Source organism: Antechinus flavipes, chromosome X (assembly GCF_016432865.1).
Source record: "Antechinus flavipes isolate AdamAnt ecotype Samford, QLD, Australia chromosome X, AdamAnt_v2, whole genome shotgun sequence".
NCBI lineage: Eukaryota > Metazoa > Chordata > Mammalia > Dasyuromorphia > Dasyuridae > Antechinus > Antechinus flavipes.
This window is the reverse complement of record NC_067404.1, coordinates 60,950,726-60,962,906: the sequence shown is the minus strand read 5'-3', so window position 1 is coordinate 60,962,906 and position 12,181 is coordinate 60,950,726. Positions and strand designations below refer to the sequence as shown.

The following is a 12,181-nucleotide window of genomic DNA, read 5'->3' as shown; positions in this document are numbered from 1 at the left end:
AAGCAATTTTTTTATTTAGACCTCACTGTAAATCCATCACCCAGACACATATGCTTAAAAAAATGGTTAATCATTTAAAAAAATTTTATTGCAATTTTTTTCTTTCATTTTCCTCTCACTGCCCAGAGAACAATTTCTTATGACACAAAGAAGAAAAACAATGAGAGCTGCTTTATTAATTTTTGGTTAATTATTTTTAAAATACATTCAAATAGTGCCTGAAATGTAATACAGACTAAATGTCAAATACTTCTGTTGCAGTATAATGAAACTCAAGGGTGTGACTCATTTGCCTACTAAAATAGAACATAAATTTATAGATTTTCATCTAAACAGTTACATTTACATATAGTTAATTTGTGGTGGCATATGAGCTTAGAATTGTGTTAGGAGAAAGATGATGTGTATAGTTTTCATCCTGAACTGCCCAGTTTACCTGGATTCTAGTTTACTGCTAAACAGAGAAAGAAAAAAAATCTTGGTTTTATTTGAGCTGTCTTAGGTTTATGCTGATAATCATTTAATTATTAATTTGCTGATTCAGGAAATGAAATATTCCACTTTTAATTTTAGGAATCCAGAATGATTGAAGATTCCATTTATCAAAATTTCCTTCTCCGTTTTCCATATGAATATGAAAAGAGAAAGCCCACACCTTGTATTTATTGCTTGAAAATTGAATTCTTTGTAATCAAGATGTTTTGTTTTATATCTTAGGACAAAGTTGTTGCAGTTCAGTTTTGTAACAATGGAGACAGGTAAGCTCATGGTCTAGATTTTAGTGTAATTTTGACTTATCTCATACATCTGTTTGGTGGAGCGACAGCTTCTTTATTCTTTTAAAATCTGTTTACCTTTGTAATTTAGTGCCTTTCCTTCTTCACCCACAGTACAAACACAGTACCACTCAGCTCCCTTCCAACTTTCTGTGACTGCCATCTCATTCTCTTAGTCTTTGTGGCTAGACATGTAGACCATGTTTCTGTTCTCTCTCTTTAAGCACTGTCCTCCTGTGTGTTTTCTCATTGGGCTTCTTAAACTTTTTCAGAAGCCTGCATACTTTGGTCTTCTTGGCTTTTGCCTTACTTGTTCCTTTGCCTTTCCCCACATATCCAGACTGTTCTTCCACATGGGAGATTTAGAAAACCACAGGTCTACATTATGTATGTTATCTTGTATTTGGATTTATTTGAATCCGTTTTTGGTTTAACCCGGAGTTCTGCTGACTTCATTAAAGCAGGAAGTTTGACAGCTGGGTTGTAGTCCTTCTTGTGTACTCTACTTTTGGCATTTTTCTGTTTGCCTCCTTGTGCTCTTATCTGTTGAAACGACTCTGTTCTTGGAGAGAGTTCTGACCTAAGTTGCTTGAAGACATTGATTGGGAGTATGCCTTTTTGTGTCCTCTCCCAGAATACAGTTAATCAAATGAGGGAAGGATTCAGTGCATTTTCCCATATCCACTCCTTGTATTAAGCAAATGGGACCTGGGACGGAAAAAAGGCCAAAACCCTTTAATTGACTTTGAGTCTTATGTTGAAGACATTTGTTTTTACAACTCATTATTTGATAATATCTTATGTTAAAAAGGGAATATTGCAATGAGTTATTTATTGCCTATAAATCTGAATAAGGCTGGCTATACAGTAAATATTCTTTAATCTAATCTTGCTGGAGCTCTAAATTAATATTCAGGACTGATCTATTCTACTCATCCTAGCCATTTAAATCTGCCTATTAGACGTTCCTCCCCTCCTTTAAAAGCCATTTTTTCTCCATTGATATTTTTGCTTTCCCATCCTTTTTTTTTTTTTTTTTAAACCAGTGTGTTTCTGTTTCTTCCCAGAGAGCCACTTTTACAATAAAGAAGGGAGAAAAAAGTTTAGCAAAACTAACCACCATTTTGATCAGATGTGGCTTGATGTGTAGCAATTCACACTCAGAGGCTTCTAACTTTGCAGAGGAATGGACAGAGCTACTTTCTTATATTTCTTGGAGCCCCAGATTGATCATTATCATTTTTAATCACTGATTCCTGGCTTATTTCTTAACAACTTTGTATTTTCATTGTTTAGTAACTGTACTTAGAGAAATTATATTCACATATGGAAAATAGTAAATCTCATATACATAACACTTTATCATTAATGGATTTAGTTATGTTGTAAGTTTATACCCTCAGTATCTTGATAAGGTATGAAATTTTGCTGCCTAAAATGAGTATAAGCTCTGTCATATTTTATGCATGTTAATATTTTCATTGGTGGTTGCTCAGATAGAATACCTTATACTCTCATGTTTATTTGACACTAGTATGTGTGAAAAATGTATTTAAAAAAATTTATTAAGCATAGTTATTAACTTAGAGTCATAATTAATATTAAAACATTTGATGTTTTCAAGTTTTCTGTTGCATTTATAACATTGTTGGAGTGGTTTTCTAAGGCTGCAAACACTAATTCTGTAGTCTTTTTCTCATTGATGACTTTTCTGTTAAGTTTAAATTCTCTCAAGTAATTTTAGTAGCCCCTCCCCCCCTTTTTTTTTAATGGCAAGGTTTTATGAAAATAGAATACTTATTCTTTTGAAGTTACTTTATATATTTCTCACAAAATTCACATAGGCACCTTATATGATAATTAGGATATTTGTTATCCCCATGCTATAAAAAAGTGAGGCTGAGAGAGACTCCCAAAGTTCCCAAGGGCACTGATTCCACATAAAATGCAACTGGGACTCAAATTTGGAGATTTCATGACTATATCAAACCTTATTAGGAAACTGAAAGGTGGTTTGAAAATGATCTTTCAAATCTAGACAAGCTATGTAGCTACAAGGTAGTATTCTTCTTTATTAGAGAATTTTTTTAAATTAAAAAAAAATTTTTGTTCCGTAGCTTGAAATTTGTTAGTGGAAGTAGAGATGGAACTGCAAAAATCTGGCAGTATCAGCAACAAGAATGGAAGAAAATGGTGCTTGATATGACGACTAAAGCAACAGGGTAAGACACCAAGTTTGATTATATTGACATGTCACTGTTACTGAAAATGGTTTTGGGACCAGAACTCATTTGACAACAACTTTTGGGAAAATTGGGAAAATGGGATGGCAGAAACTATTTTTAAACCAGCATCTTAAACAATATTCCAATATAAGATCAAAGTGGGTAGGTGATTTAGGCATAAAGGGTGATACCATAAATAAATTAGGAGGGTGATGAATAGTTTACCTATCAAATCTATGGATAAGGAAACAATTTATGACCACATGAGAGAGAGTATTATAAGATGTAAAATAGATAAAAAGAGATTTTGCCAAAATAAAACAAATGAAACCAAAATTAAACAGAAAAGCAGAAAGCTAGGAGGAAGATTTTTTTATAGCACGTGTCTAATAAAGATTTCATTTCTGAAATATATAGGGAACTGAGTCAAATCTATAAGAATACAAGTCATTCCCCACTTGGTAAAAATTCAAAGGATTTGAACAGGCAGTTTTCAGACAAAGTTCTCAATAGTTGTGACAAAAAAATGCTCTAAACCATTATAGATTAAACAACTTAAGACACCACTTCCCACTATCAAATTGATTAAGGTGATAGAAACGGAACTGCTAAATGTTGGTGGTGTTCTGGGAAAATTGAAACACGAATGCACTCTTCGTGAAGTTGGAATGTATTCCAACCATTTTGGAGAGCAATTTGGAACTATGCTCAAAGGATTCTGAAACTGCATATCCTTTAACACCCAGTAAAACCTGTAATATCATATGATGATCTACTGTGAATGAGTTAGGTATTCCCAACAATACAGTGGTCTAAGAAAATTTCAAAGGACTTATGATTTAAAAAAAAATGCTATCCTCATCTAGAGAAAGAACTGATAGAGTCTAAGTGCATATCAAAGTATGTTGTTCTTTATTTTTTCTTGGTTTTTTTGGTCTGTATGTTTCACAGCATGGCTGATGGAAATATGTTCTCATGAGTCATATGTATAACCTATATCAAATTGTTTACCATTAGGGATGAAGGAAGGAAGAAAATGTAGAACTCAGAATTTTAAAAGATTACAAAAAGAATATTTCAAAAAGTTAGAAAAAGAAATTGTTTAGGAAATCATTTAAGTTGGAAATCATTTAAATCTATTGTAGGTGGCACACAACTTTCTTGGTTGAGTCAGCATTCAGTCATGCAGTAATTGATGTTTTGCTACTGGCACACTCAGAACAGTGGACCATAGCTGATTTATAGTCGGGTTATATTCCACTGTGACCCATGATCTTTCTTGGTTATTCTCTCTTACACTTTTCCTTGCTTTATCAGATCTAAACATTCATTTTCTATCTTGTTTCTTTAGAGTTTATTTTTGTTTCCTGGCTATCTTATAGATGTCACTATTGAATGTAGGACATTTAACATTAGACAGTATTATTGTTCACATGTTTCAGGATGTCAGTAACCTCACTTGGCTTACCACCTTCTCATTTAAAGAGTATGCTCTCTGTTTCATCACCTGACTCACTGATAGTAATATTTAATAATGACCTCTTTGGGATTGTAAATCCCCCCTTGAATGGCATTTTGGATGTGACCCCAAAGGCTATTCTAAACCTATTAACCAAATCATGCCATACTCACAAAGCTATTATATATTAGATAAAGTCAGAAACCTTAGTAAATTTGATATACACTATATCCTACACCCTTTTATTTGTAATGCCTCACATTTTGTAGAAGGAAATGAAAGGTGATGGAACAAAATTTCTTATTCATATATGCTAGTAGCTAATATTGTTTTGTTTTGTGCATTTCATGGTATTTGAAAAAGAAAATAATGAACATGGTTATTAGATTACAGCTTTTTATGTCTGAGGCATACATTTCCCCCTTTTCTATAATTATGTATTTTCTAAACATCGTGAGTTAAAAAAAAATACATGTAGCTTCCTAAATTCTGTCATGGTTTGTGAATTTCATTTTCTTTTACTAAGTTTACAGGGTTATGAATATTTTATTATTTTACTTTCAGATTTTGGAATAGAGTTTTATTTTGACATAACAAGATATTTCCTAAGAAACAAAGAACACCTTCCTCCATGCATATATGTGTACATATGCACGTAGTATATTCCTCTAAAATTTACTTTATTAACAGAAAAACAAAGGTCTTTAACTTTTATAGTTTAGTGTTAACATTGACTTTTGTATTTGACTAGTATCTGTTTGTTCTTAGTATTGCCTTTATTTACAGGGTTGTAATAATTCTATATATTCTTTTTTATCTGTTTTCTTCACTCTGAACATTTCATTAAATTTTCCCCATGTTATTCTGAATTCTTCATATTTATCATCCCATTGCCTTAATACATCACAGCTTGATTAGCTACTTATCTATTCTTAGGTACAGTTTTTGTTATCAGAACTGTTCCTGCTAGAAATATTTTTATGTTCTTATTTGAATTCTCTGAATTTCAAAAATATATTAACCATGTATTAGCTTATATAAATCTAAATTGTTTTCTAGAACAGCTGAACAAATCTATACCTCCCATCAGCTTGGGCTTATTGTGCATATCTTTCCATAGGCCTTTTATCATGAGTTTCTAATTTTTTTTTTAAACCATCATTGCCAACTTTATTCATTGTTTTGTTCAGGCACAACTTACCCAGTGAAGACAAAGTCAGTAAATTAAAAGTGACTATGGTGGCTTGGGACCGATATGATGCCACTGTCATTACAGCAGTGAATAATTTCCTCTTGAAAGTATGGAATTCCAGCACAGGGCAGCTTCTTCATAATCTGACTGTGAGTATTATTATCCTTTCGGAATGGTTGAATATTCTCATGATTCAAGTAAGGCTTCTTTTCTTGAACTCATTTCATTCTTGCAAAGCCTAAGAATGACCTTCACTGCTAGTTTTTGATCTCTGGGGCAAATTGTTTTGCTTTCCTGATCCATTCAAAAGAGAGATCTTGTCTAAAAGTTGAAGGTGGGTGCTTCTTTTTAATCAATGACCCTTTCAAAACCAGTGAAAAGTTATGATGCTACCTGGAGGACATAGTGCTTTCTAAGGTTTTAATATCTAGAAGTGTTGATAGCCTTTTCTTCCCCTCTTCCTAATTCAGGATATAAAATTAGTCTCTTGGTCTGATATATCAATTAGGATATTGCTATAAATTCTATGTCAGAGTCTTTTGAACAACTCAAGATATTTTGCATGATTGAGAATAGGGTTGGCAGTAGGATGCTCTTCTCTGGGTTAGATCACACTCTTGAGTGGAGAGTTTTTGAGCTTTGCTTCTTAACTGCTTAATTCCAATACCTTTCACATAGAATCAAAGACTTTTGGAGTTGAAAGGCATCTTGGGAGAAGGATCTCTTTTCAATTGGCTCCCTTTATAGACTTGGAAAGTTAGTCACAGTAGCCAAGTCTAGAATGGAACCTGCACCTCCCAGTTCCTGCTCCAGACTTCTGAGGGTGGACCATCCTCCTGGTTCCTACATTAAACGGCCTTAGCTTTTTAGGATTCTAAGGAAGGATACCATTCTGGGATCCATTGTGTATTTCCCACATGCCTTTGAATATTTTATTCACTGAAGCTCAAACATCTCAAAAATAAGCCTGATAGATGTCTTTTTCCTTATTTGGTTTCTGTAAATTTTGCTAAAGAGCAGGTATAATTTCCTTGAACAGAAAGTACAGATTAGGATTTGGTTTTGTTGACTCTGTATCTGTCAAGAGTTTTGTTGTTCTCTTCACTTTGTAGTATCTTTAAGTAAAATACTTAGCTTCTGTTTAATATCATCCTTACACCTTCAGAGATGTTAGTATACCAAAGATTCAAGTGGCTGAGATATGGGAGAAGGGAGGAACTGAATAGAGGATCCTAGCTATGGCAATACAATGATGATATTGGAAGTCTAAAATTCTTTCATTCTGAAAGCAGAGTATTGATAAATATCAGCATTTGTCTTCCCCTTACTAAGAAACCGTTTACCCTTCCTTTATCCCAAAGCACCTGCAATAATCTTGTGTATAAATAACCCATCACCAAAAAACTTCTTTGCAAATACATGTTAGTTGCCTCACTTTTTAAGTTGTGGAAAAAAAAAGAAGAAGAAAGAAAGAAAGAAATTATATTCCCAAATTTACAAAATAGGCTTTCTATTAAATTACAGTTTGATCTTGTAACTTAAAAGTGTTTTGAAGTTTCCTTTCGTCAAAACCAGGCTTTTGCCTGATATGAATGATTACCCTTTTCTATTTTTTACCTCCAAGTAAATATTTTCTCACCCTGCCCCCCCCCCCCCCAGTGTAGTACATTTTATTTTTTTACACATTTATTATCTGTTCCTCCCAATAGCCTCTCCCAATTTGAACAATTTTAAAAATTAATAAGGATCCCATAACAAATAGGTATAGTTTTGTGAAACAAAGCCCCAAATGTGGCTACATCCAAAAATGAATGTCTCATTTTACATTTAATGTTCATCCCCTTTCTGGCAGATAATAGAAGACATATTTCTGTCCTTCAGTTTTATTCCTCTGGCACCATGATTCATGCATGATTGTATTTATCAGAGTTCTAAAGTTTTAAAAAGGAGTTTTTCTTTATTATTGAATCATTTTATGAGATATACTAGTTCTGCTCACTTAAGTTTGCATCACTTCATAAAGTTCTTCCCAATTTCCTTTGAAACTGGTCAGTTTCATCATTTCTTAAGGTTTATATCCCATTATAGTTATATGCTATAACTTAGTCATCCTGCAATAGTTGGACTCCTTTTAGTTTTCACTTTTTTGACTATTACAGAAAGAAGTGTCATAAATATTTTTGTACATATGGAACCTTTTTCTTTTTTCTTTGCTTTCTTTGAGGTGTGAACCTGGTAATGGTGTGGTCAAAGATTATAGACAGTTTAGGCACTTTGTTGCTATGTTGCAAGATGCTTTCCAGATTAGCTGGTTTGTTGGCATTCTACCAGAGCTGTATTAGTGTGCCTGTTTGCACACACTCCCTTTAATATTTGTCATTTTCCCCTTTTGTCGTCTTTGCTGAATTTGTGCTGAATATCAGATAGAATCAGACTTGTTTAAGTACACATTTTTCTAGTTAGTTGTGATTCAAAACACTTTTTTCCATGTGGTTAATAGCCTGGATTTCTTCCTTTGAAAACTGCCTTTTCACAGCTTTTAACTATTTCAGATTGACTTTTGAAATGTTTTTTAATAGCTGTGGTGTGTCACATTGGCAGAATTATGTTAATATGTACAGTATTATGTACTCCATGCTATATCCAAATTCTTTTGTTAATTGTTATTTTATTATATTAATGCATTTCTAGTAATTGGCCATTTGAAGAACTAGATATGGCAAAACCAAGATGGTTTTTCTCTATCAGCTTAAGAGAAATGAGGTGTCTTATGTGTACATCTTTTTACCACTAAGATCCATTATCTTTTTTGGGAATGGGAATGATTTAGATGGTTTTGAAAATTTGGGAATGTTTCTGACTTGGATTTGGGGGAACTAGTTGAGGAAGGTAGAAGGTAAAAGCTGCTATGTGTTTTTGTACTAGGTCAATTCTGATTTTTCCCTCCTTTTATTCTTCCAGTATATATGTGTGAATCAGCACTTTAATAATTGTCCTAATTTGATCAAATCCTAGAGAAGCCAGTTTGGGGACACTTGTTGGGACTTAAGTCTAGTTTGTTATTTGGAACCCATTATTATGATATTCATCAAAAAGATTTTAGTTATCATGTGTTTCCATTCAGTATTTCCATACATGTTCACATTGCATGCTTTAATAGTGGACTATTCATTGAAGTAGTGACAGTGATATTAGCTCAGTTAGCTTGACATGGTGGAATGAGATTTCAAATCGAAAAAACCCGAATTCAGTTCCCTCTCTGAATCTGGGCTTCAATGACTGATTCTCTGTATACACTTGATGAGACTTTCTTTTCTTTTCTTTTCTTTTCTTTTCTTTTCTTTTCTTTTCTTTTCTTTTCTTTTCTTTTCTTTTCTTTTCTTTTCTTTTCTTTTCTTTTCTTTTCTTTTCTTTTCTTTTCTTTTCTTTTCTTTTCTTTTCTTTTCTTTTCTTTTCTTTCTCTCTTTCTCTCTTTCTCTCTTTCTTTCTTTCTTTCTTTCTCTCTTTCTTTCTTTCTTTCTTTCTCTCTCTCTTTCCTTCCTTCCTTCCTTCCTTTCCTTCCTTTCCTTCCTTCCTTTCTTTCTTTCTATAAATTAGGACTATGGAAGAATATTCTATGAACCAGAAAGTGTTAGGGAAAAGTACTCCATTTCTGTTATTTTGTTTTTGCAAGTATTGCAAGTTGACCAAAATAGTTTTTAGGCAGCTGTAGATGTTTGGAAGGGGTTTATGTAACTGTCTTCCCCAAAGAAGGTACTTGGGATGCCCTGCCCTTCCCCTTTGCCTTTTGAGCCACCAGTTATAAATGTTCCTTTTGGCCAGAAAGGGAATAGTAAAATAAATAGCAGCATCTAATGGATATGTTGTAGTGATATTCACTGATTTATTTTTTTATTTTTGAGTTATTGGTGAAAGCATGCAGCTGCTTGTGTAAAAATGTAGATGAAAGTACGGTTTTGTCTGTGTGCCCATGGTCACTCAAAGACCTTTGTTCAATTTTCTGAGGCCCTGCAAACAGTGAGGCTGGGAAACATCAGCCCCACTGTTCAAAGACTTCTCTTCATGATTTCTAGTTATTTGGATTGTCTGATTTCTTCATTTCAATTTGATATTCTGAGTTTTGAAGATTCTCCTCAAAAGTTGCTGACATGTAAAAGGTCTCTGTGGTTTTTATTAGTATGTAAGTGTAAAATGAGTATGTGTGCATTGCCTCATTGCAGTTGCCAGTTCACCGTGCGTACTATGAATGAATCTCTTCCTGGGCCTTTGGTGGAAGACAAAAAGCAGATGGTAACATTTCTTCTTAAACCCTGTTTGTACCATAGGGACACGATGATGAAGTGTTCGTTTTGGAAGCACATCCGTTTGACCAAAGGATCATGCTTTCTGCAGGTCATGATGGGAACGTTTTTATTTGGGATCTTGACCGAGGAACCAAAATTCGAAATTATTTTAACATGGTGAGAGAAGCTTGGGTTGTTTAATCTTAGAGCTGAGTTTTAAATCACCTTAGTGTTCTTATTTCTCTTGTAATGCATATAATAAAAGGGCTATTGAAGATGACATGGTAATAATGTGCCCACATTTCCAAATGACCTATGGGCATTTTCAGGGAAATAAAAAATAAAAAATCTTAAGTATTTTAGTTGTCCTTTTATGTGATTATGAAGATAATTTTTTTTAAACTGCCTCTGTGGACATAAGCATTTTATTTATTGCACATTTATATATTTAACTTTCTAAGATATATTCTCAGAATCCCTTAATTTCTACCCTAAAGTTTTTTTTTAAATGCTAAGTCAGGTATTTCTGTCTTTTCCTGAATATATATGAATGCCTGGCCAGAAAAAAGAAAGGATAATAATAAAAGTAATAGCCAGTTGGTAGCCCATGTGTCATTTGAAACATACATCTTCATGAGAAAAGGAGGAACCTCCTGTGGTGAATTAATTTGAAGGTATAAAACAAGAGTTACGCAGCATGGGTCACTAAAGGATAGATTTTGATTTCTATCCATGATGGGATTTTTCAAGTCATTGAGATACATTGGAATATAAATAAATAAACTATACTTAGTAGATACTCTATAAATGTTGACAGAAATTCATTTGGGTATTTTGTGATTTATTTTATTTAAAAAAATAACTTCCTTCCAGTAGATCATAATGTTATCAACAGATGGTAATAAATGAGATGATTAGCATCATTTACTTTTCAAAGGGAAATTTGGAATACATCTGAGAGGAAATTGAGCGTGATTATTCTCTTTATGCCAGTCAGTTGCACTTGGAAAAATCTGTGGACATTACAATGCAAACTGTTTTTGAATTGATCATGAGATCATTCTGTATTTAGTTGTCATGTCTTTGTGCTAAATGAAATCCATAGAGTTTTCTAAGCTTTTCTTCATAGTCACCTATTCTTTTAAATCTATAGTAGAACTTTTTAGAAACCCCAGATGGAATTCCTCTTTCCACACCAGACAAGCAGAGATCTTCTGATGATAATCAATTCTTACAAGGTTTTTATTTTGAATAAAATGTAGGAAAATTTTAAACATTTCTATTTAAAAATTATTTTTATGACTTGAAAGATTTGTTGGCTGCATCTAGAGTGAAGCAAGCTGGGTATGAAATCCAGCTTTGACATTTGATAACAGTTTGTGACCATAGGCAAATAACCACCCTGAATCTCAGGGATTTTATAGGCAAAGACACTGGTTTTGGAATTAGAATCCATACCTGGCTTTGAATCCTGGCTAGGTTGTTTGCTACCAATATCAATTTAGGTCACATGAGTGGCTGAGCTTTGGTTTTCTCATTTGAAATGAGGCCATTGTACTTAATGATGTTTCCAACTTTAAAATTGTACGGTTCTGTGATTTATCGTTTACTTAGAACCATGTCCAAATTGGTATCAATAGAGCATATTGAATTGCTGATGAGTCAAATAGCATATTAACAAATGGTTATTCAGAACTTAATTTACAGCATGGTGTGTCTGGAGTAAGGAAAATCTGAGTTCAAATACAACTTTCAGGGATTTACTAACTTTGTGACCTTGGAGACATTGCCTAACATGTGTTTGCCTCAATTTTTGTCACCTGTAAAATAAAAATCATAATAGCACCGACCTCCCAGGGTGGTTTAAAAAATCCAATGAGGAAATTGTTATACATTTAGCTCGATTGTATGGCATATAAGTTAGCATACATATATGTTAACTGTTGTTATTACCATTTTCAAATGCATCTCAGATTGTTTTTCTTTGTTTCAGATCGAAGGCCAAGGCCATGGTGCTGTGTTTGATTGCAAATTCTCACCAGATGGGCAACATTTTGCATGTACAGATTCTCATGGGCATTTGCTGCTGTTTGGTTTTGGATGCAGTAGAGATTATGACAAGGTTAGGGTTTTTTCTTCTGTTTTTGTCCAGGAAATATTTTTGAGTTTACTTCATACTTTTTTTTTTTTAGGTGAGCCCTTTTGGATGTCACATGGTAATTGTGAGTTGCTTATAAAATACAGAA

General features: G+C 33.4%; 1 protein-coding gene across 1 annotated transcript in view; it reads left to right on the top strand.

Moving 5' to 3' along the window:
• The window catches only part of BRWD3 (bromodomain and WD repeat domain containing 3), a 115,412-nt gene that overhangs the window by 42,798 nt on the left and 60,433 nt on the right, over nucleotides 1-12,181 (top strand). Inside the window, exons 8-12 of the mRNA XM_051967762.1 lie at nucleotides 718-758; nucleotides 2,894-2,998; nucleotides 5,651-5,801; nucleotides 9,978-10,112; nucleotides 11,929-12,057. Coding sequence (XP_051823722.1) covers nucleotides 718-758; nucleotides 2,894-2,998; nucleotides 5,651-5,801; nucleotides 9,978-10,112; nucleotides 11,929-12,057 — 561 coding nt within the window. The remainder of the gene's footprint in view (nucleotides 1-717; nucleotides 759-2,893; nucleotides 2,999-5,650; nucleotides 5,802-9,977; nucleotides 10,113-11,928; nucleotides 12,058-12,181) is intronic.